Source organism: Pungitius pungitius, unplaced genomic scaffold (genome assembly GCF_949316345.1).
Source record: "Pungitius pungitius unplaced genomic scaffold, fPunPun2.1 scaffold_33, whole genome shotgun sequence".
NCBI lineage: Eukaryota > Metazoa > Chordata > Actinopteri > Perciformes > Gasterosteidae > Pungitius > Pungitius pungitius.
This window is the reverse complement of record NW_026909866.1, coordinates 572,095-597,969: the sequence shown is the minus strand read 5'-3', so window position 1 is coordinate 597,969 and position 25,875 is coordinate 572,095. Positions and strand designations below refer to the sequence as shown.

At 49.9% G+C, this 25,875-nt stretch overlaps 2 protein-coding genes and 45 non-coding genes across 47 annotated transcripts; 35 read left to right on the top strand and 12 right to left on the bottom strand.

The window, feature by feature from the left end:
• Window positions 1-96: 96 nt before the first annotated feature.
• Window positions 97-169, top strand: trnav-uac (transfer RNA valine (anticodon UAC)). The gene has a single exon. It is a non-coding gene; the product is annotated as a tRNA-Val (tRNA).
• Window positions 170-630: 461 nt separating this feature from the next.
• trnav-uac (transfer RNA valine (anticodon UAC)) lies at window positions 631-703 on the top strand. The gene has a single exon. It is a non-coding gene; the product is annotated as a tRNA-Val (tRNA).
• A 104-nt stretch (window positions 704-807) lies between these two features.
• trnad-guc (transfer RNA aspartic acid (anticodon GUC)) lies at window positions 808-879 on the bottom strand. Its single transcript has one exon. It is a non-coding gene; the product is annotated as a tRNA-Asp (tRNA).
• A 285-nt stretch (window positions 880-1,164) lies between these two features.
• On the top strand, window positions 1,165-1,237 carry trnav-uac (transfer RNA valine (anticodon UAC)). Its single transcript has one exon. It is a non-coding gene; the product is annotated as a tRNA-Val (tRNA).
• A 461-nt stretch (window positions 1,238-1,698) lies between these two features.
• trnav-uac (transfer RNA valine (anticodon UAC)) lies at window positions 1,699-1,771 on the top strand. Its single transcript has one exon. It is a non-coding gene; the product is annotated as a tRNA-Val (tRNA).
• A 241-nt stretch (window positions 1,772-2,012) lies between these two features.
• On the top strand, window positions 2,013-2,085 carry trnav-uac (transfer RNA valine (anticodon UAC)). Its single transcript has one exon. It is a non-coding gene; the product is annotated as a tRNA-Val (tRNA).
• A 461-nt stretch (window positions 2,086-2,546) lies between these two features.
• Window positions 2,547-2,619, top strand: trnav-uac (transfer RNA valine (anticodon UAC)). The gene has a single exon. It is a non-coding gene; the product is annotated as a tRNA-Val (tRNA).
• Window positions 2,620-2,723: 104 nt separating this feature from the next.
• Window positions 2,724-2,795, bottom strand: trnad-guc (transfer RNA aspartic acid (anticodon GUC)). The gene has a single exon. It is a non-coding gene; the product is annotated as a tRNA-Asp (tRNA).
• Window positions 2,796-3,080: 285 nt separating this feature from the next.
• Window positions 3,081-3,153, top strand: trnav-uac (transfer RNA valine (anticodon UAC)). Its single transcript has one exon. It is a non-coding gene; the product is annotated as a tRNA-Val (tRNA).
• Window positions 3,154-3,614: 461 nt separating this feature from the next.
• On the top strand, window positions 3,615-3,687 carry trnav-uac (transfer RNA valine (anticodon UAC)). The gene has a single exon. It is a non-coding gene; the product is annotated as a tRNA-Val (tRNA).
• Window positions 3,688-4,148: 461 nt separating this feature from the next.
• Window positions 4,149-4,221, top strand: trnav-uac (transfer RNA valine (anticodon UAC)). Its single transcript has one exon. It is a non-coding gene; the product is annotated as a tRNA-Val (tRNA).
• A 104-nt stretch (window positions 4,222-4,325) lies between these two features.
• Window positions 4,326-4,397, bottom strand: trnad-guc (transfer RNA aspartic acid (anticodon GUC)). The gene has a single exon. It is a non-coding gene; the product is annotated as a tRNA-Asp (tRNA).
• A 285-nt stretch (window positions 4,398-4,682) lies between these two features.
• Window positions 4,683-4,755, top strand: trnav-uac (transfer RNA valine (anticodon UAC)). Its single transcript has one exon. It is a non-coding gene; the product is annotated as a tRNA-Val (tRNA).
• Window positions 4,756-5,216: 461 nt separating this feature from the next.
• trnav-uac (transfer RNA valine (anticodon UAC)) lies at window positions 5,217-5,289 on the top strand. Its single transcript has one exon. It is a non-coding gene; the product is annotated as a tRNA-Val (tRNA).
• A 461-nt stretch (window positions 5,290-5,750) lies between these two features.
• trnav-uac (transfer RNA valine (anticodon UAC)) lies at window positions 5,751-5,823 on the top strand. Its single transcript has one exon. It is a non-coding gene; the product is annotated as a tRNA-Val (tRNA).
• A 104-nt stretch (window positions 5,824-5,927) lies between these two features.
• Window positions 5,928-5,999, bottom strand: trnad-guc (transfer RNA aspartic acid (anticodon GUC)). The gene has a single exon. It is a non-coding gene; the product is annotated as a tRNA-Asp (tRNA).
• A 285-nt stretch (window positions 6,000-6,284) lies between these two features.
• Window positions 6,285-6,357, top strand: trnav-uac (transfer RNA valine (anticodon UAC)). The gene has a single exon. It is a non-coding gene; the product is annotated as a tRNA-Val (tRNA).
• Window positions 6,358-6,818: 461 nt separating this feature from the next.
• On the top strand, window positions 6,819-6,891 carry trnav-uac (transfer RNA valine (anticodon UAC)). The gene has a single exon. It is a non-coding gene; the product is annotated as a tRNA-Val (tRNA).
• A 461-nt stretch (window positions 6,892-7,352) lies between these two features.
• Window positions 7,353-7,425, top strand: trnav-uac (transfer RNA valine (anticodon UAC)). The gene has a single exon. It is a non-coding gene; the product is annotated as a tRNA-Val (tRNA).
• Window positions 7,426-7,529: 104 nt separating this feature from the next.
• On the bottom strand, window positions 7,530-7,601 carry trnad-guc (transfer RNA aspartic acid (anticodon GUC)). Its single transcript has one exon. It is a non-coding gene; the product is annotated as a tRNA-Asp (tRNA).
• Window positions 7,602-7,886: 285 nt separating this feature from the next.
• Window positions 7,887-7,959, top strand: trnav-uac (transfer RNA valine (anticodon UAC)). Its single transcript has one exon. It is a non-coding gene; the product is annotated as a tRNA-Val (tRNA).
• A 461-nt stretch (window positions 7,960-8,420) lies between these two features.
• Window positions 8,421-8,493, top strand: trnav-uac (transfer RNA valine (anticodon UAC)). Its single transcript has one exon. It is a non-coding gene; the product is annotated as a tRNA-Val (tRNA).
• Window positions 8,494-8,954: 461 nt separating this feature from the next.
• trnav-uac (transfer RNA valine (anticodon UAC)) lies at window positions 8,955-9,027 on the top strand. Its single transcript has one exon. It is a non-coding gene; the product is annotated as a tRNA-Val (tRNA).
• Window positions 9,028-9,131: 104 nt separating this feature from the next.
• Window positions 9,132-9,203, bottom strand: trnad-guc (transfer RNA aspartic acid (anticodon GUC)). The gene has a single exon. It is a non-coding gene; the product is annotated as a tRNA-Asp (tRNA).
• Window positions 9,204-9,488: 285 nt separating this feature from the next.
• On the top strand, window positions 9,489-9,561 carry trnav-uac (transfer RNA valine (anticodon UAC)). Its single transcript has one exon. It is a non-coding gene; the product is annotated as a tRNA-Val (tRNA).
• A 461-nt stretch (window positions 9,562-10,022) lies between these two features.
• Window positions 10,023-10,095, top strand: trnav-uac (transfer RNA valine (anticodon UAC)). The gene has a single exon. It is a non-coding gene; the product is annotated as a tRNA-Val (tRNA).
• Window positions 10,096-10,336: 241 nt separating this feature from the next.
• Window positions 10,337-10,409, top strand: trnav-uac (transfer RNA valine (anticodon UAC)). Its single transcript has one exon. It is a non-coding gene; the product is annotated as a tRNA-Val (tRNA).
• A 461-nt stretch (window positions 10,410-10,870) lies between these two features.
• trnaa-ugc (transfer RNA alanine (anticodon UGC)) lies at window positions 10,871-10,943 on the top strand. The gene has a single exon. It is a non-coding gene; the product is annotated as a tRNA-Ala (tRNA).
• Window positions 10,944-11,047: 104 nt separating this feature from the next.
• trnad-guc (transfer RNA aspartic acid (anticodon GUC)) lies at window positions 11,048-11,119 on the bottom strand. The gene has a single exon. It is a non-coding gene; the product is annotated as a tRNA-Asp (tRNA).
• A 285-nt stretch (window positions 11,120-11,404) lies between these two features.
• Window positions 11,405-11,477, top strand: trnav-uac (transfer RNA valine (anticodon UAC)). Its single transcript has one exon. It is a non-coding gene; the product is annotated as a tRNA-Val (tRNA).
• Window positions 11,478-11,938: 461 nt separating this feature from the next.
• Window positions 11,939-12,011, top strand: trnav-uac (transfer RNA valine (anticodon UAC)). The gene has a single exon. It is a non-coding gene; the product is annotated as a tRNA-Val (tRNA).
• Window positions 12,012-12,472: 461 nt separating this feature from the next.
• Window positions 12,473-12,545, top strand: trnav-uac (transfer RNA valine (anticodon UAC)). The gene has a single exon. It is a non-coding gene; the product is annotated as a tRNA-Val (tRNA).
• A 461-nt stretch (window positions 12,546-13,006) lies between these two features.
• trnav-uac (transfer RNA valine (anticodon UAC)) lies at window positions 13,007-13,079 on the top strand. Its single transcript has one exon. It is a non-coding gene; the product is annotated as a tRNA-Val (tRNA).
• A 104-nt stretch (window positions 13,080-13,183) lies between these two features.
• On the bottom strand, window positions 13,184-13,255 carry trnad-guc (transfer RNA aspartic acid (anticodon GUC)). Its single transcript has one exon. It is a non-coding gene; the product is annotated as a tRNA-Asp (tRNA).
• Window positions 13,256-13,540: 285 nt separating this feature from the next.
• On the top strand, window positions 13,541-13,613 carry trnav-uac (transfer RNA valine (anticodon UAC)). The gene has a single exon. It is a non-coding gene; the product is annotated as a tRNA-Val (tRNA).
• Window positions 13,614-14,074: 461 nt separating this feature from the next.
• On the top strand, window positions 14,075-14,147 carry trnav-uac (transfer RNA valine (anticodon UAC)). Its single transcript has one exon. It is a non-coding gene; the product is annotated as a tRNA-Val (tRNA).
• Window positions 14,148-14,608: 461 nt separating this feature from the next.
• Window positions 14,609-14,681, top strand: trnav-uac (transfer RNA valine (anticodon UAC)). The gene has a single exon. It is a non-coding gene; the product is annotated as a tRNA-Val (tRNA).
• Window positions 14,682-14,785: 104 nt separating this feature from the next.
• Window positions 14,786-14,857, bottom strand: trnad-guc (transfer RNA aspartic acid (anticodon GUC)). Its single transcript has one exon. It is a non-coding gene; the product is annotated as a tRNA-Asp (tRNA).
• Window positions 14,858-15,142: 285 nt separating this feature from the next.
• Window positions 15,143-15,215, top strand: trnav-uac (transfer RNA valine (anticodon UAC)). The gene has a single exon. It is a non-coding gene; the product is annotated as a tRNA-Val (tRNA).
• Window positions 15,216-15,676: 461 nt separating this feature from the next.
• On the top strand, window positions 15,677-15,749 carry trnav-uac (transfer RNA valine (anticodon UAC)). The gene has a single exon. It is a non-coding gene; the product is annotated as a tRNA-Val (tRNA).
• Window positions 15,750-16,740: 991 nt separating this feature from the next.
• Window positions 16,741-16,813, top strand: trnav-uac (transfer RNA valine (anticodon UAC)). The gene has a single exon. It is a non-coding gene; the product is annotated as a tRNA-Val (tRNA).
• Window positions 16,814-17,274: 461 nt separating this feature from the next.
• trnav-uac (transfer RNA valine (anticodon UAC)) lies at window positions 17,275-17,347 on the top strand. The gene has a single exon. It is a non-coding gene; the product is annotated as a tRNA-Val (tRNA).
• A 461-nt stretch (window positions 17,348-17,808) lies between these two features.
• Window positions 17,809-17,881, top strand: trnav-uac (transfer RNA valine (anticodon UAC)). Its single transcript has one exon. It is a non-coding gene; the product is annotated as a tRNA-Val (tRNA).
• Window positions 17,882-17,985: 104 nt separating this feature from the next.
• On the bottom strand, window positions 17,986-18,057 carry trnad-guc (transfer RNA aspartic acid (anticodon GUC)). Its single transcript has one exon. It is a non-coding gene; the product is annotated as a tRNA-Asp (tRNA).
• Window positions 18,058-18,342: 285 nt separating this feature from the next.
• Window positions 18,343-18,415, top strand: trnav-uac (transfer RNA valine (anticodon UAC)). The gene has a single exon. It is a non-coding gene; the product is annotated as a tRNA-Val (tRNA).
• A 2,346-nt stretch (window positions 18,416-20,761) lies between these two features.
• Window positions 20,762-23,254, bottom strand: LOC134116194 (piggyBac transposable element-derived protein 4-like). Its single transcript, XM_062560515.1, has 2 exons — window positions 22,159-23,254; window positions 20,762-22,004 (listed from the first exon to the last, which is right to left on the bottom strand). Exons 1-2 carry the CDS (start codon window positions 23,084-23,086, stop codon window positions 20,875-20,877), a joined length of 2,058 nt encoding a protein of 685 aa, XP_062416499.1. The 5' UTR covers window positions 23,087-23,254; the 3' UTR covers window positions 20,762-20,874.
• A 613-nt stretch (window positions 23,255-23,867) lies between these two features.
• On the bottom strand, window positions 23,868-25,211 carry LOC134116193 (uncharacterized). Its single transcript, XM_062560513.1, has 4 exons — window positions 24,872-25,211; window positions 24,401-24,760; window positions 24,139-24,257; window positions 23,868-24,070 (listed from the first exon to the last, which is right to left on the bottom strand). Exons 1-4 carry the CDS (start codon window positions 24,942-24,944, stop codon window positions 23,951-23,953), a joined length of 672 nt encoding a protein of 223 aa, XP_062416497.1. The 5' UTR covers window positions 24,945-25,211; the 3' UTR covers window positions 23,868-23,950.
• Window positions 25,212-25,875: the final 664 nt, after the last annotated feature.

Genomic DNA, 25,875 nt, shown 5'->3' with positions numbered 1-25,875 from the left:
ACTGTAGCATAGTGATGAAGGTCAAGTCATGATGAAGCCATCAGATCAAGATCTTCCGCAAAGAGCAGGCATATGTTCAAAAGAAACCTAGCTGTGGTTTCCGTAGTGTAGTGGTTATCACGTTCGCCTTACACGCGAAAGGTCCCCAGTTCGAAACTGGGCGGAAACATTGACCTTTTTCCCGCCCTGTCTGCAAAAGAAAATTATTCACTTGGTCAATTAAAAAAGACTACGCTTCCAGTCTGACTATACGCTTACTGTTTGACGAAGACTCTCCCCGTCAGGGAATCGAAACCTGGTCTTCTGCGTGACAGGCAGAGATACTGTCCACTATACTAACGAGGAATCACTCTGAAATCCTTATGCCAGATTTCTGGCCGTTGTGAAGAGAAGGTACGCACTTGAACACTTTCCCTTCCGGCGAAAATTCAGTCCTGGCTGGATTTGATCAGTCCTCAACTTCCTAGCGGAAAACCACAGCCTCGTACATGTAGGGATTGATTCTCATCCCGACCGCTTTAGAACTGACTTTAAACTGTAGCATAGTGATGACGGTCAAGTCATGATGAAGCCATCAGATCAAGATCTTCCGCAAAGAGCAGGCATATGTTTAAAAGAAACCTAGCTGTGGTTTCCGTAGTGTAGTGGTTATCACGTTCGCCTTACACGCGGAAGGTCCCCAGTTCGAACCTGGGCGGAAACATTGACCTTTTTCCCGCCCTGTCTGCAAAAGAAAATTATTCACTTGGTCAATTAAAAAAAACTACGCTTCCAGTCTGACTATACGCTTACTGTTTGACGAAGACTCTCCCCGTCAGGGAATCGAACCCTGGTCTTCTGCATGACAGGCAGAGATACTGTCCACTATACTAACGAGGAATCACTCTGAAATCCTTATGCCAGATTTCTGGCCGTTGTGAAGAGAAGGTACGCACTTGAACACTTTCCCTTCCGGCAAAAATTCAGTCCTGGCTGGGTTTGATCAGTCCTCAACTTCCTAGCGGAAAACCACAGCCTCGTACATGTAGGAATTGATTCTCATCCCGACCGCTTTAGAACTGACGTCAAACTGTAGCATAGTGATGAAGGTCAAGTCATGATGAAGCCATCAGATCAAGATCTTCCGCAAAGAGCAGGCATATGTTCAAAAGAAACCGAGCTGTGGTTTCCGTAGTGTAGTGGTTATCACGTTCGCCTTACACGCGAAAGGTCCCCAGTTCGAAACTGGGCGGAAACATTGACCTTTTTCCCGCCCTGTCTGCAAAAGAAAATTTTTCACTTGGTCAATTAAAAAAGACTACGCTTCCAGTCTGACTATACGCTTACTGTTTGACGAAGACTCTCCCCGTCAGGGAATCGAAACCTGGTCTTCTGCGTGACAGGCAGAGATACTGTCCACTATACTAACGAGGAATCACTCTGAAATCCTTATGCCAGATTTCTGGCCGTTGTGAAGAGAAGGTACGCACTTGAACACTTTCCCTTCCGGCGAAAATTCAGTCCTGGCTGGATTTGATCAGTCCTCAACTTCCTAGCGGAAAACCACAGCCTCGTACATGTAGGAATTGATTCTCATCCCGACCGCTTTAGAACTGACGTCAAACTGTAGCATAGTGATGAAGGTCAAGTCATGATGAAGCCATCAGATCAAGATCTTCCGCAAAGAGCAGGGATATGTTCAAGAGAAACCTAGCCGTGGTTTTTGTAGTGTAGTGGTTATCACGTTCGCCTTACACGCGAAAGGTCCCCAGTTCGAAACTGGGCGGAAACATTGACCTTTATCCCGCCTTCTCTGCCTTCCGGCGAAAATTCAGTCCTGGCTGGGTTTGATCAGTCCTCAACTTCCTAGCGGAAAACCACAGCCTCGTACATGTAGGAATTGATTCTCATCCCGACCGCTTTAGAACTGACGTCAAACTGTAGCATAGTGATGAAGGTCAAGTCATGATGAAGCCATCAGATCAAGATCTTCCGCAAAGAGCAGGCATATGTTCAAAAGAAACCTAGCTGTGGTTTCCGTAGTGTAGTGGTTATCACGTTCGCCTTACACGCGAAAGGTCCCCAGTTCGAAACTGGGCGGAAACATTGACCTTTTTCCCGCCCTGTCTGCAAAAGAAAATTATTCACTTGGTCAATTAAAAAAGACTACGCTTCCAGTCTGACTATACGCTTACTGTTTGACGAAGACTCTCCCCGTCAGGGAATCGAAACCTGGTCTTCTGCGTGACAGGCAGAGATACTGTCCACTATACTAACGAGGAATCACTCTGAAATCCTTATGCCAGATTTCTGGCCGTTGTGAAGAGAAGGTACGCACTTGAACACTTTCCCTTCCGGCGAAAATTCAGTCCTGGCTGGATTTGATCAGTCCTCAACTTCCTAGCGGAAAACCACAGCCTCGTACATGTAGGGATTGATTCTCATCCCGACCGCTTTAGAACTGACTTTAAACTGTAGCATAGTGATGACGGTCAAGTCATGATGAAGCCATCAGATCAAGATCTTCCGCAAAGAGCAGGCATATGTTTAAAAGAAACCTAGCTGTGGTTTCCGTAGTGTAGTGGTTATCACGTTCGCCTTACACGCGGAAGGTCCCCAGTTCGAACCTGGGCGGAAACATTGACCTTTTTCCCGCCCTGTCTGCAAAAGAAAATTATTCACTTGGTCAATTAAAAAAAACTACGCTTCCAGTCTGACTATACGCTTACTGTTTGACGAAGACTCTCCCCGTCAGGGAATCGAACCCTGGTCTTCTGCATGACAGGCAGAGATACTGTCCACTATACTAACGAGGAATCACTCTGAAATCCTTATGCCAGATTTCTGGCCGTTGTGAAGAGAAGGTACGCACTTGAACACTTTCCCTTCCGGCAAAAATTCAGTCCTGGCTGGGTTTGATCAGTCCTCAACTTCCTAGCGGAAAACCACAGCCTCGTACATGTAGGAATTGATTCTCATCCCGACCGCTTTAGAACTGACGTCAAACTGTAGCATAGTGATGAAGGTCAAGTCATGATGAAGCCATCAGATCAAGATCTTCCGCAAAGAGCAGGGATATGTTCAAGAGAAACCTAGCCGTGGTTTTTGTAGTGTAGTGGTTATCACGTTCGCCTTACACGCGAAAGGTCCCCAGTTCGAAACTGGGCGGAAACATTGACCTTTATCCCGCCTTCTCTTCAAAAGAAAATTATTCACTTGGTCAATTAAAAAAGACTACGCTTCCAGTCTGAGCATACGCTTACTGTTTGACGAAGACTCTCCCCGTCAGGGAATCGAAACCTGGTCTTCTGCATGACAGGCAGAGATACTGTCCACTATACTAACGAGGAATCACTCTGAAATCCTTATGCCAGATTTCTGGCCGTGGTGAAGAGAAGGTACGCACTTGAACACTTTCCCTTCCGGCGAAAATTCAGTCCTGGCTGGGTTTGATCAGTCCTCAACTTCCTAGCGGAAAACCACAGCCTCGTACATGTAGGAATTGATTCTCATCCCGACCGCTTTAGAACTGACGTCAAACTGTAGCATAGTGATGAAGGTCAAGTCATGATGAAGCCATCAGATCAAGATCTTCCGCAAAGAGCAGGCATATGTTCAAAAGAAACCTAGCTGTGGTTTCCGTAGTGTAGTGGTTATCACGTTCGCCTTACACGCGAAAGGTCCCCAGTTCGAAACTGGGCGGAAACATTGACCTTTTTCCCGCCCTGTCTGCAAAAGAAAATTATTCACTTGGTCAATTAAAAAAGACTACGCTTCCAGTCTGACTATACGCTTACTGTTTGACGAAGACTCTCCCCGTCAGGGAATCGAAACCTGGTCTTCTGCGTGACAGGCAGAGATACTGTCCACTATACTAACGAGGAATCACTCTGAAATCCTTATGCCAGATTTCTGGCCGTTGTGAAGAGAAGGTACGCACTTGAACACTTTCCCTTCCGGCGAAAATTCAGTCCTGGCTGGATTTGATCAGTCCTCAACTTCCTAGCGGAAAACCACAGCCTCGTACATGTAGGGATTGATTCTCATCCCGACCGCTTTAGAACTGACTTTAAACTGTAGCATAGTGATGACGGTCAAGTCATGATGAAGCCATCAGATCAAGATCTTCCGCAAAGAGCAGGCATATGTTTAAAAGAAACCTAGCTGTGGTTTCCGTAGTGTAGTTGTTATCACGTTCGCCTTACACGCGGAAGGTCCCCAGTTCGAACCTGGGCGGAAACATTGACCTTTTTCCCGCCCTGTCTGCAAAAGAAAATTATTCACTTGGTCAATTAAAAAAAACTACGCTTCCAGTCTGACTATACGCTTACTGTTTGACGAAGACTCTCCCCGTCAGGGAATCGAACCCTGGTCTTCTGCATGACAGGCAGAGATACTGTCCACTATACTAACGAGGAATCACTCTGAAATCCTTATGCCAGATTTCTGGCCGTTGTGAAGAGAAGGTACGCACTTGAACACTTTCCCTTCCGGCAAAAATTCAGTCCTGGCTGGGTTTGATCAGTCCTCAACTTCCTAGCGGAAAACCACAGCCTCGTACATGTAGGAATTGATTCTCATCCCGACCGCTTTAGAACTGACGTCAAACTGTAGCATAGTGATGAAGGTCAAGTCATGATGAAGCCATCAGATCAAGATCTTCCGCAAAGAGCAGGGATATGTTCAAGAGAAACCTAGCCGTGGTTTTTGTAGTGTAGTGGTTATCACGTTCGCCTTACACGCGAAAGGTCCCCAGTTCGAAACTGGGCGGAAACATTGACCTTTATCCCGCCTTCTCTGCAAAAGAAAATTATTCACTTGGTCAATTAAAAAAGACTACGCTTCCAGTCTGAGCATACGCTTACTGTTTGACGAAGACTCTCCCCGTCAGGGAATCGAAACCTGGTCTTCTGCATGACAGGCAGAGATACTGTCCACTATACTAACGAGGAATCACTCTGAAATCCTTATGCCAGATTTCTGGCCGTGGTGAAGAGAAGGTACGCACTTGAACACTTTCCCTTCCGGCGAAAATTCAGTCCTGGCTGGGTTTGATCAGTCCTCAACTTCCTAGCGGAAAACCACAGCCTCGTACATGTAGGAATTGATTCTCATCCCGACCGCTTTAGAACTGACGTCAAACTGTAGCATAGTGATGAAGGTCAAGTCATGATGAAGCCATCAGATCAAGATCTTCCGCAAAGAGCAGGCATATGTTCAAAAGAAACCTAGCTGTGGTTTCCGTAGTGTAGTGGTTATCACGTTCGCCTTACACGCGAAAGGTCCCCAGTTCGAAACTGGGCGGAAACATTGACCTTTTTCCCGCCCTGTCTGCAAAAGAAAATTATTCACTTGGTCAATTAAAAAAGACTACGCTTCCAGTCTGACTATACGCTTACTGTTTGACGAAGACTCTCCCCGTCAGGGAATCGAAACCTGGTCTTCTGCGTGACAGGCAGAGATACTGTCCACTATACTAACGAGGAATCACTCTGAAATCCTTATGCCAGATTTCTGGCCGTTGTGAAGAGAAGGTACGCACTTGAACACTTTCCCTTCCGGCGAAAATTCAGTCCTGGCTGGATTTGATCAGTCCTCAACTTCCTAGCGGAAAACCACAGCCTCGTACATGTAGGGATTGATTCTCATCCCGACCGCTTTAGAACTGACTTTAAACTGTAGCATAGTGATGACGGTCAAGTCATGATGAAGCCATCAGATCAAGATCTTCCGCAAAGAGCAGGCATATGTTTAAAAGAAACCTAGCTGTGGTTTCCGTAGTGTAGTGGTTATCACGTTCGCCTTACACGCGGAAGGTCCCCAGTTCGAACCTGGGCGGAAACATTGACCTTTTTCCCGCCCTGTCTGCAAAAGAAAATTATTCACTTGGTCAATTAAAAAAAACTACGCTTCCAGTCTGACTATACGCTTACTGTTTGACGAAGACTCTCCCCGTCAGGGAATCGAACCCTGGTCTTCTGCATGACAGGCAGAGATACTGTCCACTATACTAACGAGGAATCACTCTGAAATCCTTATGCCAGATTTCTGGCCGTTGTGAAGAGAAGGTACGCACTTGAACACTTTCCCTTCCGGCAAAAATTCAGTCCTGGCTGGGTTTGATCAGTCCTCAACTTCCTAGCGGAAAACCACAGCCTCGTACATGTAGGAATTGATTCTCATCCCGACCGCTTTAGAACTGACGTCAAACTGTAGCATAGTGATGAAGGTCAAGTCATGATGAAGCCATCAGATCAAGATCTTCCGCAAAGAGCAGGGATATGTTCAAGAGAAACCTAGCCGTGGTTTTTGTAGTGTAGTGGTTATCACGTTCGCCTTACACGCGAAAGGTCCCCAGTTCGAAACTGGGCGGAAACATTGACCTTTATCCCGCCTTCTCTGCAAAAGAAAATTATTCACTTGGTCAATTAAAAAAGACTACGCTTCCAGTCTGAGCATACGCTTACTGTTTGACGAAGACTCTCCCCGTCAGGGAATCGAAACCTGGTCTTCTGCATGACAGGCAGAGATACTGTCCACTATACTAACGAGGAATCACTCTGAAATCCTTATGCCAGATTTCTGGCCGTGGTGAAGAGAAGGTACGCACTTGAACACTTTCCCTTCCGGCGAAAATTCAGTCCTGGCTGGGTTTGATCAGTCCTCAACTTCCTAGCGGAAAACCACAGCCTCGTACATGTAGGAATTGATTCTCATCCCGACCGCTTTAGAACTGACGTCAAACTGTAGCATAGTGATGAAGGTCAAGTCATGATGAAGCCATCAGATCAAGATCTTCCGCAAAGAGCAGGCATATGTTCAAAAGAAACCTAGCTGTGGTTTCCGTAGTGTAGTGGTTATCACGTTCGCCTTACACGCGAAAGGTCCCCAGTTCGAAACTGGGCGGAAACATTGACCTTTTTCCCGCCCTGTCTGCAAAAGAAAATTATTCACTTGGTCAATTAAAAAAGACTACGCTTCCAGTCTGACTATACGCTTACTGTTTGACGAAGACTCTCCCCGTCAGGGAATCGAAACCTGGTCTTCTGCGTGACAGGCAGAGATACTGTCCACTATACTAACGAGGAATCACTCTGAAATCCTTATGCCAGATTTCTGGCCGTTGTGAAGAGAAGGTACGCACTTGAACACTTTCCCTTCCGGCGAAAATTCAGTCCTGGCTGGATTTGATCAGTCCTCAACTTCCTAGCGGAAAACCACAGCCTCGTACATGTAGGGATTGATTCTCATCCCGACCGCTTTAGAACTGACTTTAAACTGTAGCATAGTGATGACGGTCAAGTCATGATGAAGCCATCAGATCAAGATCTTCCGCAAAGAGCAGGCATATGTTTAAAAGAAACCTAGCTGTGGTTTCCGTAGTGTAGTTGTTATCACGTTCGCCTTACACGCGGAAGGTCCCCAGTTCGAACCTGGGCGGAAACATTGACCTTTTTCCCGCCCTGTCTGCAAAAGAAAATTATTCACTTGGTCAATTAAAAAAAACTACGCTTCCAGTCTGACTATACGCTTACTGTTTGACGAAGACTCTCCCCGTCAGGGAATCGAACCCTGGTCTTCTGCATGACAGGCAGAGATACTGTCCACTATACTAACGAGGAATCACTCTGAAATCCTTATGCCAGATTTCTGGCCGTTGTGAAGAGAAGGTACGCACTTGAACACTTTCCCTTCCGGCAAAAATTCAGTCCTGGCTGGGTTTGATCAGTCCTCAACTTCCTAGCGGAAAACCACAGCCTCGTACATGTAGGAATTGATTCTCATCCCGACCGCTTTAGAACTGACGTCAAACTGTAGCATAGTGATGAAGGTCAAGTCATGATGAAGCCATCAGATCAAGATCTTCCGCAAAGAGCAGGGATATGTTCAAGAGAAACCTAGCCGTGGTTTTTGTAGTGTAGTGGTTATCACGTTCGCCTTACACGCGAAAGGTCCCCAGTTCGAAACTGGGCGGAAACATTGACCTTTATCCCGCCTTCTCTGCAAAAGAAAATTATTCACTTGGTCAATTAAAAAAGACTACGCTTCCAGTCTGAGCATACGCTTACTGTTTGACGAAGACTCTCCCCGTCAGGGAATCGAAACCTGGTCTTCTGCATGACAGGCAGAGATACTGTCCACTATACTAACGAGGAATCACTCTGAAATCCTTATGCCAGATTTCTGGCCGTGGTGAAGAGAAGGTACGCACTTGAACACTTTCCCTTCCGGCGAAAATTCAGTCCTGGCTGGGTTTGATCAGTCCTCAACTTCCTAGCGGAAAACCACAGCCTCGTACATGTAGGAATTGATTCTCATCCCGACCGCTTTAGAACTGACGTCAAACTGTAGCATAGTGATGAAGGTCAAGTCATGATGAAGCCATCAGATCAAGATCTTCCGCAAAGAGCAGGCATATGTTCAAAAGAAACCTAGCTGTGGTTTCCGTAGTGTAGTGGTTATCACGTTCGCCTTACACGCGAAAGGTCCCCAGTTCGAAACTGGGCGGAAACATTGACCTTTTTCCCGCCCTGTCTGCAAAAGAAAATTATTCACTTGGTCAATTAAAAAAGACTACGCTTCCAGTCTGACTATACGCTTACTGTTTGACGAAGACTCTCCCCGTCAGGGAATCGAAACCTGGTCTTCTGCGTGACAGGCAGAGATACTGTCCACTATACTAACGAGGAATCACTCTGAAATCCTTATGCCAGATTTCTGGCCGTTGTGAAGAGAAGGTACGCACTTGAACACTTTCCCTTCCGGCGAAAATTCAGTCCTGGCTGGATTTGATCAGTCCTCAACTTCCTAGCGGAAAACCACAGCCTCGTACATGTAGGGATTGATTCTCATCCCGACCGCTTTAGAACTGACTTTAAACTGTAGCATAGTGATGACGGTCAAGTCATGATGAAGCCATCAGATCAAGATCTTCCGCAAAGAGCAGGCATATGTTTAAAAGAAACCTAGCTGTGGTTTCCGTAGTGTAGTGGTTATCACGTTCGCCTTACACGCGGAAGGTCCCCAGTTCGAACCTGGGCGGAAACATTGACCTTTTTCCCGCCCTGTCTGCAAAAGAAAATTATTCACTTGGTCAATTAAAAAAAACTACGCTTCCAGTCTGACTATACGCTTACTGTTTGACGAAGACTCTCCCCGTCAGGGAATCGAACCCTGGTCTTCTGCATGACAGGCAGAGATACTGTCCACTATACTAACGAGGAATCACTCTGAAATCCTTATGCCAGATTTCTGGCCGTTGTGAAGAGAAGGTACGCACTTGAACACTTTCCCTTCCGGCAAAAATTCAGTCCTGGCTGGGTTTGATCAGTCCTCAACTTCCTAGCGGAAAACCACAGCCTCGTACATGTAGGAATTGATTCTCATCCCGACCGCTTTAGAACTGACGTCAAACTGTAGCATAGTGATGAAGGTCAAGTCATGATGAAGCCATCAGATCAAGATCTTCCGCAAAGAGCAGGGATATGTTCAAGAGAAACCTAGCCGTGGTTTTTGTAGTGTAGTGGTTATCACGTTCGCCTTACACGCGAAAGGTCCCCAGTTCGAAACTGGGCGGAAACATTGACCTTTATCCCGCCTTCTCTGCAAAAGAAAATTATTCACTTGGTCAATTAAAAAAGACTACGCTTCCAGTCTGACTATACGCTTACTGTTTGACGAAGACTCTCCCCGTCAGGGAATCGAAACCTGGTCTTCTGCGTGACAGGCAGAGATACTGTCCACTATACTAACGAGGAATCACTCTGAAATCCTTATGCCAGATTTCTGGCCGTTGTGAAGAGAAGGTACGCACTTGAACACTTTCCCTTCCGGCGAAAATTCAGTCCTGGCTGGATTTGATCAGTCCTCAACTTCCTAGCGGAAAACCACAGCCTCGTACATGTAGGAATTGATTCTCATCCCGACCGCTTTAGAACTGACGTCAAACTGTAGCATAGTGATGAAGGTCAAGTCATGATGAAGCCATCAGATCAAGATCTTCCGCAAAGAGCAGGGATATGTTCAAGAGAAACCTAGCCGTGGTTTTTGTAGTGTAGTGGTTATCACGTTCGCCTTACACGCGAAAGGTCCCCAGTTCGAAACTGGGCGGAAACATTGACCTTTATCCCGCCTTCTCTGCCTTCCGGCGAAAATTCAGTCCTGGCTGGGTTTGATCAGTCCTCAACTTCCTAGCGGAAAACCACAGCCTCGTACATGTAGGAATTGATTCTCATCCCGACCGCTTTAGAACTGACGTCAAACTGTAGCATAGTGATGAAGGTCAAGTCATGATGAAGCCATCAGATCAAGATCTTCCGCAAAGAGCAGGCATATGTTCAAAAGAAACCTAGCTGTGGTTTCCGTAGTGTAGTGGTTATCACGTTCGCCTTACACGCGAAAGGTCCCCAGTTCGAAACTGGGCGGAAACATTGACCTTTTTCCCGCCCTGTCTGCAAAAGAAAATTATTCACTTGGTCAATTAAAAAAGACTACGCTTCCAGTCTGACTATACGCTTACTGTTTGACGAAGACTCTCCCCGTCAGGGAATCGAAACCTGGTCTTCTGCGTGACAGGCAGAGATACTGTCCACTATACTAACGAGGAATCACTCTGAAATCCTTATGCCAGATTTCTGGCCGTTGTGAAGAGAAGGTACGCACTTGAACACTTTCCCTTCCGGCGAAAATTCAGTCCTGGCTGGATTTGATCAGTCCTCAACTTCCTAGCGGAAAACCACAGCCTCGTACATGTAGGGATTGATTCTCATCCCGACCGCTTTAGAACTGACTTTAAACTGTAGCATAGTGATGACGGTCAAGTCATGATGAAGCCATCAGATCAAGATCTTCCGCAAAGAGCAGGCATATGTTTAAAAGAAACCTAGCTGTGGTTTCCGTAGTGTAGTGGTTATCACGTTCGCCTTGCACGCGGAAGGTCCCCAGTTCGAACCTGGGCGGAAACATTGACCTTTTTCCCGCCCTGTCTGCAAAAGAAAATTATTCACTTGGTCAATTAAAAAAAACTACGCTTCCAGTCTGACTATACGCTTACTGTTTGACGAAGACTCTCCCCGTCAGGGAATCGAACCCTGGTCTTCTGCATGACAGGCAGAGATACTGTCCACTATACTAACGAGGAATCACTCTGAAATCCTTATGCCAGATTTCTGGCCGTTGTGAAGAGAAGGTACGCACTTGAACACTTTCCCTTCCGGCAAAAATTCAGTCCTGGCTGGGTTTGATCAGTCCTCAACTTCCTAGCGGAAAACCACAGCCTCGTACATGTAGGAATTGATTCTCATCCCGACCGCTTTAGAACTGACGTCAAACTGTAGCATAGTGATGAAGGTCAAGTCATGATGAAGCCATCAGATCAAGATCTTCCGCAAAGAGCAGGGATATGTTCAAGAGAAACCTAGCCGTGGTTTTTGTAGTGTAGTGGTTATCACGTTCGCCTTACACGCGAAAGGTCCCCAGTTCGAAACTGGGCGGAAACATTGACCTTTATCCCGCCTTCTCTGCAAAAGAAAATTATTCACTTGGTCAATTAAAAAAGACTACGCTTCCAGTCTGAGCATACGCTTACTGTTTGACGAAGACTCTCCCCGTCAGGGAATCGAAACCTGGTCTTCTGCATGACAGGCAGAGATACTGTCCACTATACTAACGAGGAATCACTCTGAAATCCTTATGCCAGATTTCTGGCCGTGGTGAAGAGAAGGTACGCACTTGAACACTTTCCCTTCCGGCGAAAATTCAGTCCTGGCTGGGTTTGATCAGTCCTCAACTTCCTAGCGGAAAACCACAGCCTCGTACATGTAGGAATTGATTCTCATCCCGACCGCTTTAGAACTGACGTCAAACTGTAGCATAGTGATGAAGGTCAAGTCATGATGAAGCCATCAGATCAAGATCTTCCGCAAAGAGCAGGGATATGTTCAAGAGAAACCTAGCCGTGGTTTTTGTAGTGTAGTGGTTATCACGTTCGCCTTACACGCGAAAGGTCCCCAGTTCGAAACTGGGCGGAAACATTGACCTTTATCCCGCCTTCTCTGCAAAAGAAAATTATTCACTTCGTCAATTAAAAAAGACTACGCTTCCAGTCTGAGTATACGCTTACTGTTTGACGAAGACTCTCCCCGTCAGGGAATCGAAACCTGGTCTTCTGCATGACAGGCAGAGATACTGTCCACTATACTAACGAGGAATCACTCTGAAATCCTTATGCCAGATTTCTGGCCGTGGTGAAGAGAAGGTACGCACTTGAACACTTTCCCTTCCGGCGAAAATTTAGTCCTGGCTGGGTTTGATCAGTCCTCAACTTCCTAGCGGAAAACCACAGCCTCGTACATGTAGGAATTGATTCTCATCCCGACCGCTTTAGAACTGACGTCAAACTGTAGCATAGTGATGAAGGTCAAGTCATGATGAAGCCATCAGATCAAGATCTTCCGCAAAGAGCAGGCATATGTTCAAAAGAAACCTAGCTGTGGTTTCCGTAGTGTAGTGGTTATCACGTTCGCCTTACACGCGAAAGGTCCCCAGTTCGAAACTGGGCGGAAACATTGACCTTTTTCCCGCCCTGTCTGCAAAAGAAAATTATTCACTTGGTCAATTAAAAAAGACTACGCTTCCAGTCTGACTATACGCTTACTGTTTGACGAAGACTCTCCCCGTCAGGGAATCGAAACCTGGTCTTCTGCGTGACAGGCAGAGATACTGTCCACTATACTAACGAGGAATCACTCTGAAATCCTTATGCCAGATTTCTGGCCGTTGTGAAGAGAAGGTACGCACTTGAACACTTTCCCTTCCGGCGAAAATTCAGTCCTGGCTGGATTTGATCAGTCCTCAACTTCCTAGCGGAAAACCACAGCCTCGTACATGTAGGGATTGATTCTCATCCCGACCGCTTTAGAACTGACTTTAAACTGTAGCATAGTGATGACGGTCAAGTCATGATGAAGCCATCAGATCAAGATCTTCCGCAAAGAGCAGGCATATGTTTAAAAGAAACCTAGCTGTGGTTTCCGTAGTGTAGTGGTTATCACGTTCGCCTTACACGCGGAAGGTCCCCAGTTCGAACCTGGGCGGAAACATTGACCTTTTTCCCGCCCTGTCTGCAAAAGAAAATTATTCACTTGGTCAATTAAAAAAGACTACGCTTCCAGTCTGACTATACGCTTACTGTTTGACGAAGACTCTCCCCGTCAGGGAATCGAACCCTGGTCTTCTGCATGACAGGCAGAGATACTGTCCACTATACTAACGAGGAATCACTCTGAAATCCTTATGCCAGATTTCTGGCCGTTGTGAAGAGAAGGTACGCACTTGAACACTTTCCCTTCCGGCAAAAATTCAGTCCTGGCTGGGTTTGATCAGTCCTCAACTTCCTAGCGGAAAACCACAGCCTCGTACATGTAGGAATTGATTCTCATCCCGACCGCTTTAGAACTGACGTCAAACTGTAGCATAGTGATGAAGGTCAAGTCATGATGAAGCCATCAGATCAAGATCTTCCGCAAAGAGCAGGGATATGTTCAAGAGAAACCTAGCCGTGGTTTTTGTAGTGTAGTGGTTATCACGTTCGCCTTACACGCGAAAGGTCCCCAGTTCGAAACTGGGCGGAAACATTGACCTTTATCCCGTCTTCTCTGCAAAAGAAAATTATTCACTTGGTCAATTAAAAAAGACTACGCTTCCAGTCTGAGCATACGCTTACTGTTTGACGAAGACTCTCCCCGTCAGGGAATCGAAACCTGGTCTGCTGCATGACAGGCAGAGATACTGTCCACTATACTAACGAGGAATCACTCTGAAATCCTTATGCCAGATTTCTGGCCGTGGTGAAGAGAAGGTACGCACTTGAACACTTTCCCTTCCGGCGAAAATTCAGTCCTGGCTGGGTTTGATCAGTCCTCAACTTCCTAGCGGAAAACCACAGCCTCGTACATGTAGGAATTGATTCTCATCCCGACCGCTTTAGAACTGACGTCAAACTGTAGCATAGTGATGAAGGTCAAGTCATGATGAAGCCATCAGATCAAGATCTTCCGCAAAGAGCAGGCATATGTTCAAAAGAAACCTAGCTGTGGTTTCCGTAGTGTAGTGGTTATCACGTTCGCCTTACACGCGAAAGGTCCCCAGTTCGAAACTGGGCGGAAACATTGACCTTTTTCCCGCCCTGTCTGCAAAAGAAAATTATTCACTTGGTCAATTAAAAAAGACTACGCTTCCAGTCTGACTATACGCTTACTGTTTGACGAAGACTCTCCCCGTCAGGGAATCGAAACCTGGTCTTCTGCGTGACAGGCAGAGATACTGTCCACTATACTAACGAGGAATCACTCTGAAATCCTTATGCCAGATTTCTGGCCGTTGTGAAGAGAAGGTACGCACTTGAACACTTTCCCTTCCGGCGAAAATTCAGTCCTGGCTGGATTTGATCAGTCCTCAACTTCCTAGCGGAAAACCACAGCCTCGTACATGTAGGGATTGATTCTCATCCCGACCGCTTTAGAACTGACTTTAAACTGTAGCATAGTGATGACGGTCAAGTCATGATGAAGCCATCAGATCAAGATCTTCCGCAAAGAGCAGGCATATGTTTAAAAGAAACCTAGCTGTGGTTTCCGTAGTGTAGTGGTTATCACGTTCGCCTTACACGCGGAAGGTCCCCAGTTCGAACCTGGGCGGAAACATTGACCTTTTTCCCGCCCTGTCTGCAAAAGAAAATTATTCACTTGGTCAATTAAAAAAGACTACGCTTCCAGTCTGACTATACGCTTACTGTTTGACGAAAACTCTCCCCGTCAGGGAATCGAACCCTGGTCTTCTGCATGACAGGCAGAGATACTGTCCACTATACTAACGAGGAATCACTCTGAAATCCTTATGCCAGATTTCTGGCCGTTGTGAAGAGAAGGTACGCACTTGAACACTTTCCCTTCCGGCAAAAATTCAGTCCTGGCTGGGTTTGATCAGTCCTCAACTTCCTAGCGGAAAACCACAGCCTCGTACATGTAGGAATTGATTCTCATCCCGACCGCTTTAGAACTGACGTCAAACTGTAGCATAGTGATGAAGGTCAAGTCATGATGAAGCCATCAGATCAAGATCTTCCGCAAAGAGCAGGGATATGTTCAAGAGAAACCTAGCCGTGGTTTTTGTAGTGTAGTGGTTATCACGTTCGCCTTACACGCGAAAGGTCCCCAGTTCGAAACTGGGCGGAAACATTGACCTTTATCCCGCCTTCTCTGCAAAAGAAAATTATTCACTTCGTCAATTAAAAAAGACTACGCTTCCAGTCTGAGCATACGCTTACTGTTTGACGAAGACTCTCCCCGTCAGGGAATCGAAACCTGGTCTTCTGCATGACAGGCAGAGATACTGTCCACTATACTAACGAGGAATCACTCTGAAATCCTTATGCCAGATTTCTGGCCGTGGTGAAGAGAAGGTACGCACTTGAACACTTTCCCTTCCGGCGAAAATTTAGTCCTGGCTGGGTTTGATCAGTCCTCAACTTCCTAGCGGAAAACCACAGCCTCGTACATGTAGGAATTGATTCTCATCCCGACCGCTTTAGAACTGACGTCAAACTGTAGCATAGTGATGAAGGTCAAGTCATGATGAAGCCATCAGATCAAGATCTTCCGCAAAGAGCAGGCATATGTTCAAAAGAAACCTAGCTGTGGTTTCCGTAGTGTAGTGGTTATCACGTTCGCCTTACACGCGAAAGGTCCCCAGTTCGAAACTGGGCGGAAACATTGACCTTTTTCCCGCCCTGTCTGCAAAAGAAAATTATTCACTTGGTCAATTAAAAAAGACTACGCTTCCAGTCTGACTATACGCTTACTGTTTGACGAAGACTCTCCCCGTCAGGGAATCGAAACCTGGTCTTCTGCGTGACAGGCAGAGATACTGTCCACTATACTAACGAGGAATCACTCTGAAATCCTTATGCCAGATTTCTGGCCGTGGTGAAGAGAAGGTACGCACTTGAACACTTTCCCTTCCGGCGAAAATTCAGTCCTGGCTGGGTTTGATCAGTCCTCAACTTCCTAGCGGAAAACCACAGCCTCGTACATGTAGGAATTGATTCTCATCCCGACCGCTTTAGAACTGACGTCAAACTGTAGCATAGTGATGAAGGTCAAGTCATGATGAAGCCATCAGATCAAGATCTTCCGCAAAGAGCAGGCATATGTTCAAAAGAAACCTAGCTGTGGTTTCCGTAGTGTAGTGGTTATCACGTTCGCCACGTGAAAGGTCCCCAGTTCGAAACTGGGCGGAAACATTGACCTTTTTCCCGCCCTGTCTGCAAAAGAAAATTATTCACTTGGTCAATTAAAAAAGACTACGCTTCCAGTCTGACTATACGCTTACTGTTTGACGAAGACTCTCCCCGTCAGGGAATCGAAACCTGGTCTTCTGCGTGACAGGCAGAGATACTGTCCACTATACTAACGAGGAATCACTCTGAAATCCTTATGCCAGATTTCTGGCCGTTGTGAAGAGAAGGTACGCACTTGAACACTTTCCCTTCCGGCAAAAATTCAGTCCTGGCTGGGTTTGATCAGTCCTCAACTTCCTAGCGGAAAACCACAGCCTCGTACATGTAGGAATTGATTCTCATCCCGACCGCTTTAGAACTGACGTCAAACTGTAGCATAGTGATGAAGGTCAAGTCATGATGAAGCCATCAGATCAAGATCTTCCGCAAAGAGCAGGGATATGTTCAAGAGAAACCTAGCCGTGGTTTTTGTAGTGTAGTGGTTATCACGTTCGCCTTACACGCGAAAGGTCCCCAGTTCGAAACTGGGCGGAAACATTGACCTTTATCCCGTCTTCTCTGCAAAAGAAAATTATTCACTTGGTCAATTAAAAAAGACTACGCTTCCAGTCTGAGCATACGCTTACTGTTTGACGAAGACTCTCCCCGTCAGGGAATCGAAACCTGGTCTTCTGCATGACAGGCAGAGATACTGTCCACTATACTAACGAGGAATCACTCTGAAATCCTTATGCCAGATTTCTGGCCGTGGTGAAGAGAAGGTACGCACTTGAACACTTTCCCTTCCGGCGAAAATTCAGTCCTGGCTGGGTTTGATCAGTCCTCAACTTCCTAGCGGAAAACCACAGCCTCGTACATGTAGGAATTGATTCTCATCCCGACCGCTTTAGAACTGACGTCAAACTGTAGCATAGTGATGAAGGTCAAGTCATGATGAAGCCATCAGATCAAGATCTTCCGCAAAGAGCAGGCATATGTTCAAAAGAAACCTAGCTGTGGTTTCCGTAGTGTAGTGGTTATCACGTTCGCCTTACACGCGAAAGGTCCCCAGTTCGAAACTGGGCGGAAACATTGACCTTTTTCCCGCCCTGTCTGCAAAAGAAAATTATTCACTTGGTCAATTAAAAAAGACTACGCTTCCAGTCTGACTATACGCTTATTGTTTGACGAAGACTCTCCCCGTCAGGGAATCGAAACCTGGTCTTCTGCGTGACAGGCAGAGATACTGTCCACTATACTAACGAGGAATCACTCTGAAATCCTTATGCCAGATTTCTGGCCGTTGTGAAGAGAAGGTACGCACTTGAACACTTTCCCTTCCGGCGAAAATTCAGTCCTGGCTGGATTTGATCAGTCCTCAACTTCCTAGCGGAAAACCACAGCCTCGTACATGTAGGGATTGATTCTCATCCCGACCGCTTTAGAACTGACTTTAAACTGTAGCATAGTGATGACGGTCAAGTCATGATGAAGCCATCAGATCAAGATCTTCCGCAAAGAGCAGGCATATGTTTAAAAGAAACCTAGCTGTGGTTTCCGTAGTGTAGTGGTTATCACGTTCGCCTTACACGCGGAAGGTCCCCAGTTCGAACCTGGGCGGAAACATTGACCTTTTTCCCGCCCTGTCTGCAAAAGAAAATTATTCACTTGGTCAATTAAAAAAGACTACGCTTCCAGTCTGACTATACGCTTACTGTTTGACGAAGACTCTCCCCGTCAGGGAATCGAACCCTGGTCTTCTGCATGACAGGCAGAGATACTGTCCACTATACTAACGAGGAATCACTCTGAAATCCTTATGCCAGATTTCTGGCCGTTGTGAAGAGAAGGTACGCACTTGAACACTTTCCCTTCCGGAAAAAATTCAGTCCTGGCTGGGTTTGATCAGTCCTCAACTTCCTAGCGGAAAACCACAGCCTCGTACATGTAGGAATTGATTCTCATCCCGACCGCTTTAGAACTGACGTCAAACTGTAGCATAGTGATGAAGGTCAAGTCATGATGAAGCCATCAGATCAAGATCTTCCGCAAAGAGCAGGGATATGTTCAAGAGAAACCTAGCCGTGGTTTTTGTAGTGTAGTGGTTATCACGTTCGCCTTACACGCGAAAGGTCCCCAGTTCGAAACTGGGCGGAAACATTGACCTTTATCCCGCCTTCTCTGCAAAAGAAAATTATTCACTTGGTCAATTAAAAAAGACTACGCTTCCAGTCTGAGCATACGCTTACTGTTTGACGAAGACTCTCCCCGTCAGGGAATCGAAACCTGGTCTTCTGCATGACAGGCAGAGATACTGTCCACTATACTAACGAGGAATCACTCTGAAATCCTTATGCCAGATTTCTGGTCGTGGTGAAGAGAAGGTACGCACTTGAACACTTTCCCTTCCGGCGAAAATTCAGTCCTGGCTGGATTTGATCAGTCCTCAACTTCCTAGCGGAAAACCACAGCCTCGTACATGTAGGGATTGATTCTCATCCCGACAATTTAGAACTGACTTTAAACTGTAGCATAGTGATGACGGTCAAGTCATGATGAAGCCATCAGATCAAGATCTTCCGCAAAGAGCAGGCATATGTTTAACCCTCCTGTTGTCCTCCCATCCTCCAGCAGTCGCACGCACGTACGTACGTACGCGCTTACGTCACGCGTTCAGCCATCATACAACCCCGCCCTCCGGTAGTCGCACGTACGTACGCGCTTACGTCACGCGTTCAGCCATCATACAACCCCGCCCTCCGGTAGTCGCACGTACGTACGCGCTTACGTCACGCGTTCAGCCATCACACACCCCCGCCCTCCGGCAGTTGCACGTATGAACGTACGCACGCACGTACGTACGCGCTTACGTCACGCGTTCAGCCATCACACAACCCCGCCCTCCGGTAGTCGCACGTACGTACGCGCTTACGTCACGCGTTCAGCCATCACACACCCCCGCCCTCCGGCAGTCGCACGTATGAACGTTTGCACGCACGTACGTACGCGCTTACGTCACGCGTTCAGCCATCACACAACCCCGCCCTCCGGCAGTCGCACGTATGAACGTACGCACGCACGTACGTACGCGCTTACGTCACGCGTTCAGCCATCACACACCCCCGCCCTCCAGCAGTCGCACGTACGAACGTACGCGCTTACGTCACGCGTTCAGCCTTCACCTCTCTGTGCAAGACTATTATGGCCCTTTCGCAATACCTGAGACGGCGAGAACGGACTTGCGTTCCCGCGAGAATACACTCGGGAGGTTCGGGGGGGGGGGGGGGGGGGGGGGACGGTCATTTCCGCCATTGGAACAGCAGCTGACTTGATGACGTCAACACGTCAGCTGGTCTTGCTAATACGCTTTAATTTAGTTTTTGATTTAAATATTTTACTATTAACAAGCTTTTGTCTCATTTTTTGTCTCAGAAATTGTATATATAAGCCGTCGTAAAATAGATAGCTTTATCAAGGAGGTTGTAACAAAAAATAAACTATTATACTAAAATATTTTAATGCACACACACACACACACACACACACACCTACCGTTTGTCTTGTTACTCATCAAGAGGCTGATAATCAGCGTAGTGGTCCTCGTGCAGCAAGCCGCTGACCGCACATCAAAGATCTTACAGAGTACAATAATCCATATGTGGATTTTTTTATTCATTATTTTTACAAGTCAGAGCTTCAGATTTTCTTTGAAGCTCTTCCGCCAGTTTAGACTCTCGAGCGCGGTGCTCACCTCGTGTCCTTTAATTAAAACATTGTTAGTTTTAATGCACAACGATGGACAATAAACAAGCTGCGCTCTGCGCATACAGACAATACGTATGTACAAAAGTTACATGTAAACATGAAGTTATGAATCTAAACAAACAGACGGTGAACAACCTCCGTCTCTGACACCACGTTAGAAAACGTACCAAGACTCGTCGTGGTACAGCTCGACGAGTCTCACGTATAAACCGCTACGGAGACGCGAAAACGACCGGCGGAGCATTTCACAGCAGACTCGACGAAAACAGGCCGCTCTCCGCGGGCTGCGAGATGATCAGCTGACCTCCCGGCGCTGGAGGGTGTCCGTTATGACGGTCCGTTATGTCCGCTACACGTCCACGGGGCAGATTGTTACGTTAAAGGCTGTTGACAAACGTTTGCTTTAACAACTAACTTTAGTCATAAAATTACATAACGTTACTTAAATAAAGTAGTATTTATAAAACTCGGACTGTGTGTTTATTTTCCTCCGTCGGTCGTTGTCGCCTGCCGCTTAGGTTGAAATGCATTCTGGGATATTTGGCTCTCACAACAACAGGCGAGCCTGCTCCGATGCATTGTGGGTACAATGGAGGGGGCGCGAGTCGCGTATTATGACCGCGTTCGTGTCGACGAGGAAGACTCATTTAGAATTTCACGTTAAACGGTGCAACTTTTACTATAGTAAGCAAACTATATATATATGTATGTATGTATGTATCCGTCAAGTATTTGTGTAAATGTGAATAAAGACAATGCAGATTGGTGTGTACATCCATTGTGTTTTTATTACGTCAAGCATTCAGCCTTCACCCCCGCCCTCCGTTAGTAGTAGCACGCACGCACGCGCGCGTTCAGCCGTCACCCCCCTCCACGCCTTGTCGTCCTCGCGTCCTCCAATAGTCGCAGGTGCGCGCCGCGCCTCCGTCGTCGCCGCCGTCGTCGTCTCCGCGCCCCCCGCCTCCGTCGCTCGAGACACGCCGGTCGGCGCAGGCGGGGCAGAACGCGCGCGAGCAGCCCCGGCAGATGTACCTCCTGCACGCGCAGCAGACGGTGTGCGTCTTGCTGTCCTTCTTCGACGGGCAAATCTGACACCTCTTCCTCTTGCTCGCCACCCTGGACAGAGCCGAGGCGACGGCCGCCGCCCGCGTTTCCGGCTCCCGTTCCGCCTCCGGCGCCGCCTCGGCTCGACCGCGCGCCCTCCGGGCGGCCCGCACGACCGCCGCGGACGCTTCCGTGCGGGGGAGACACGCCCTCCTCTCGACGAGCGGCGTCACGAGCTCTTTTCCGAGCCGCTCGAGGAAGAACCTGCGCTTGCTCCGCTTGCCGGACATCCAGTCGGGACGGACCTCTCGCCATATCACGAAGGCGTTGTAGGCGGACACGTCGACGACGTTGTGGAACACGACCAGGGGCCAGCGGGCCGTCATCCTCCTGCAGCTGTACGTGCCGATCACCTTGTCCAGGTTGTCCACGCCTCCCTTGTTGCGGTTGTAGTCCAGGATGATCGCGGGCTTCCCGTCCGGGCGGTCGCCGACCTCGGCCTCGGCGTGCCGCGTGCTCATGAGCACCACGTTGCGGTTTTTCTTGGGCACGTAGGACACCAGGGCCGTGGTGGGCGTGAACGCAAACATCGAAGAGAACACCGCCCTGTCCCTCGTCGCCAGCAGAGCGGGCGGAAGCTCGGGCTTGTTCTTTCGAACCGTGCCGACCACGGTGATCCCCCTGGCCAGGAGCCGGCGCGCCAGCTCGTAGGACGTGAAGTAATTGTCGCACGTCACGTTGCGACCCGCCAGGCCCTCCGTGACGTCGAGCACGACCCTCATCCCCAGGTTCCTCTCGGGGCCGCCGCCGCCCGTCGTCGGCTTGCCGGTGTACACTTGCATCTTCCACGCGTAGCTGGATCTGGCGTCGCACGCCACCCACGTCTTGATTCCGTATTTCGCCGGCTTGCTGGGCATGTACTGCCTGAAGGGACACCGCCCTTGGCGGCGGGGGGTTACGAGGAGAGAGAGAGAGAGAGAGAGAGACAAGACAGAGAGCGTCGTCATCATCATCATCATCGGCATTGTCTTTTCGCGAATCTTTACAAGAAAATAAAAAAAAGCCCCTCCGCCGCAGCCGCAGCCGCCGCTTACCTCTGAACGGAACCAGCTGCTCGTCCACGGTCACCTCGGGCCCCGGGTTGTAGAGGAGCGGCAGTCGGAGCACCCACGCGTCCCACACGTCTCGCACGGCCGCCAGTTTGTCGCTCGCTCGTCGCTCGCGCCTCGTCTCGCGGTCGTCGAATCGCAACAGTGTCGAGTACGCGTGAAAGTCCTTCAGCGGCATCGTGGCGCGGAAAATGGCCCTTCCGCTCTCCGCGTCCCACAGACTGGCGGCGGCCTCCCCTCTGGACCTGTACACGCCCGCCAGGATCAGGAGGCCCACGTAGGCGCGCAGGTCGACCCGGTCCATAACTTTCCAGTCGTCCCCGTATCTTCTGCGACCTTCGAGGTTGGTCATCTCCAGGACAATGTCTTCTATCGCGGGCGTCACAAACAGCCGGAACGTCGAGGCGATGTCGGTGGCGCGGGACGCCGCTTCCTCCGTGGGCCCGGGGGTCGGCGGACCCGGCCGACTCTGCTCGTCGGTCGCGCCCCGTCTGCCGTGCGCCGTCGAGGACCACGTCAGTTCGCCGTTTTTGGACGGAAAGGTGCAGGTCTCGGGTCTTTCGCCCACGACGCGGTCTTCTTCTTCTTCTTCTCCTTCTTCTTCTCCTCCTTCTTCTTCTCCTTCTTCTTCTCCTTCCTCCTCCTCCTCCTCCTCCAAAGACAAAGCTTCGTTCTCCGGGTTGTATTCTTCGCCGCCGTCGTCGTCGTCGCCGTCGTCGTCGTCGTCGACGCCGTCGTCGTCGTCGTCGTCGTCGTCTTCTTCTTCCCCTCGTAGCTCTCGTTCTTTGTTGTCAGCCGCGGTCGAAGCCTCTCCCTCTCCCATGTCAGAGTAGTGGTAGACCTTTCGCGGCTCCACCGGATCTGCGAAAAGACGTTCGAGGAGCTCGAGCGCGGTCGGCGTCGCGGCAGTCATGACTTCGGGCCCTTTCGGGGAGACGAGTGTTTCGCGCGTCGCCTCGCCCGACTTTATCACGCGACGTTAGTATCGCCTCTCTCGCCGACCCGTTCTGTCTCTTCTGGCTGTCTCTTCTGTCACCTACACGCACGCACGCACACACGCACGCACACACACACACACACACACACACACACAAATCCAGCACCTCGGACAGATCTGCGAGCGCGCGAGGAGAGAGAGAGAGAAATTCCAGCACCTCGGACAGAGGCCCCCGAGTCCCCCACCCCCTGAAGCTCTATCTGCGAGCGCGCGAGGAGAGAGAGAGAGAGAAATTCCAGCACCTCGGACAGAGGCCCCCGAGTCCCCCACCCCCTGAAGCTCTATCTGCGAGCGCGCGAGGAGAGAGAGAGAGAAATTCCAGCACCTCGGACAGAGGCCCCCGAGTCCCCCACCCCCTGAAGCTCTATCTGCGAGCGCGCGAGGAGAGAGAGAGAGAGAGAAATTCCAGCACCTCGGACAGAGGCCCCCGCGTCCCCCACCCCCTGAAGCTCTATCTGCGAGCGCGCAAGGAGAGAGAGAGAGAGAGAAATTCCAGCACCTCGGACAGAGGCCCCCGCGTCCCACACCCCCTGAAGCTCTATCTGCGAGCGCGCGAGGAGAGAGAGAGATAGAGAGACATGTATACTTTCATGATTCTTACCAAGAGTTTTGCACAAACTCCTCCTTGGTCACCCGCCAGCGCAGCCAGCGCAGGCAAACGCGCGGACAGAGAGTCAGGGGGAGGGGGGGGGGGGGGTGGCGTCTGTCCGAGGTGCTGGAATTTCTCTCTCGCTCTCTCTCTCGCTCTCTCTCTCTCTCTGCCCCGGTCGGCCGATGTCTCTAGCGCGCCACCGTCGCGTTCATGTCCTCGTACACGTCGTCGAGGGGGAACCGCTGCAGCTTCTTCCTCTCCTGCCGCTGCCGCCACCGCCGCAGCGCTTCCTTCGACATCCTGCACGCCTGTGTCGGAAACGAACGCGTTAGTCATTGCGGCGTCGCGAGGCTTTTTTTTTTGGTCGGGCGCCTACCTTCAGGAGCGTCCACGCGAAGCACCACGCGATGACGACGACGACCAGGACAACAAAGGCGCAGGTCGCCAGTGTCGTAGGGGGGGTGTCATCCCATAGCTCGTCTCGACACCTCTCGCCTGTCGCGGACACGAGAGAGAGAGAGAGAGAGAGAGAGAGAGAGAGAGAGAGAGAGAGAGAGAGAGAGAGAGAGCGAGAGCGGGTCATTCGCTCGGCCTCGACGCGATGTCCTGTTTCGCGCGCGTGCAATATTTTTGCTCACCCGGCGACGACGGCTGCGGCACGACCAGGAACACCGACCCCGTGCCCGGCAACTCCACGGGTCGCCGTTGGCGATCGTATTTCAAATACACACACTCGTACCGCCCCGCGTCGGCGGGAGTCACGGGGTCGATGACGACGTCCACGTCCGGAAACGTTTCGCTGCACCGAAGTCTGCCTCGGTATTCGGGGGCGACGGTGCCGCCGCCCGGCTGGTCGTCTTTGAACAGGACCCTTACGTCGCCGCGGCCGCCGGCGCCGCGACCCGTCATCAGACTCAGGTACTCGGGCTTCGGATGGGAAGATCGGCACCGGACGGTCACGGCTTCTCCGGGCTCCCTCCACACCGCTTCGTCGGGCCCTGCGACGATTTAAAAAAAAACCACGCCCCAAATCATTTCGCCTCGCCTCGCCTCGCCTCGCCCGCACACACACACACACACACACACAGAAACAAGCACGCGACGCTCACCGGGACCGCGCGGGGCCGCCGCGCAGGAGAGGCACAGGGTCGCCGCCGCGAGGCTCAGGTAGAAAGTCGACATGTCGGCAGAGCGCTTCCCGGCGTCGAGGCGATCCGTGAGTAGCACGCGACCGTTTCCGCGTGCGCATTCGTTAGTATGTCACCGACATCGATGTCATCGGCCACACGAACCCCGACCGAGGGTACGCGAACCGAGGTGGCCACCGCGAATTAAATTGTCACAAGCGGCCCCTCAAATCTTGTGCCATACGCTACACGACAAGGCAACGACACGTGGAGATTGGTTTTAACCTTTTATTTTATTTCACACACATACGCACGCACGCACGCACGCACGCACGCACACGGACTCCAAAGTCGCAGCGACGGGGACGGGTGCTCGTTTACGTGGAAAACACGTGTCGCACGAGGGTCCGGGTGGTCACGCGAAAGCGACGGTGAGAAGTGGCCGCCCGCTCGCTCCCTCGCTTCGTCTTCAGGGCGCGACGGTCGGCCGCATGTCCTCGTAAACGGCGTCGTCGGGCCGCCGGGCGCGCTCGGCCGTTCGGCACATCCGGGTCTGCGGACGCACGCACGCACGCGCACACACACACACACACAGGAACGGTTGTTGTTGTGAGGGATTGAGAAAAGCTTGCACGCGCACACACACACACACCACTCGGACTACGCGGCTACCTCGTGGATGATCCACGCGAGGAGCCCTATGACGACGGCGGTTCCCAGAAGCAGCGCGCCGACGCAGGTCACGTTCGCCACCAGGGCCGCCAAGCCGTCGCCCCAGCTCGCCGTACCTGTCGTCGTCGTCGTCGTCGGGAACAGCAAATGAAATACAAATAAAATGCGTTTAGCCCGCGGCGCGTTTAGCTAGCCTGCGTTACACCCCCCGCAGCCCTTTTGGGAAACTTGCGTGAATGTTGAGAAGGAGGAGGGCCAGCCGCCACCACCAGGAGCACCGACCCGGTTCCCCGCTGGTCCAAGGACAGGTCGAA

What these genes read in the sequence shown, in the direction of transcription:
- LOC134116194 (XM_062560515.1), bottom strand. Translation starts at nt 23,086, where the DNA reads ATGACTGCCGCGACGCCGACCGCGCTCGAGCTCCTCGAACGTCTTTTC. An exon ending in GCAGCTGGTTCCGTTCAGAG is followed by an intron (nt 22,005 to 22,158) that starts GTAAGCGGCGGC and finishes CCCGCCGCCAAG; the next exon opens with GGCGGTGTCCCTTCAGGCAG.
- LOC134116193 (XM_062560513.1), bottom strand. Translation starts at nt 24,944, where the DNA reads ATGTCGACTTTCTACCTGAGCCTCGCGGCGGCGACCCTGTGCCTCTCC. An exon ending in GCCGCAGCCGTCGTCGCCGG is followed by an intron (nt 24,258 to 24,400) that starts GTGAGCAAAAAT and finishes TGTCCGCGACAG; the next exon opens with GCGAGAGGTGTCGAGACGAG. An exon ending in TCGCGTGGACGCTCCTGAAG is followed by an intron (nt 24,071 to 24,138) that starts GTAGGCGCCCGA and finishes TTTCCGACACAG; the next exon opens with GCGTGCAGGATGTCGAAGGA.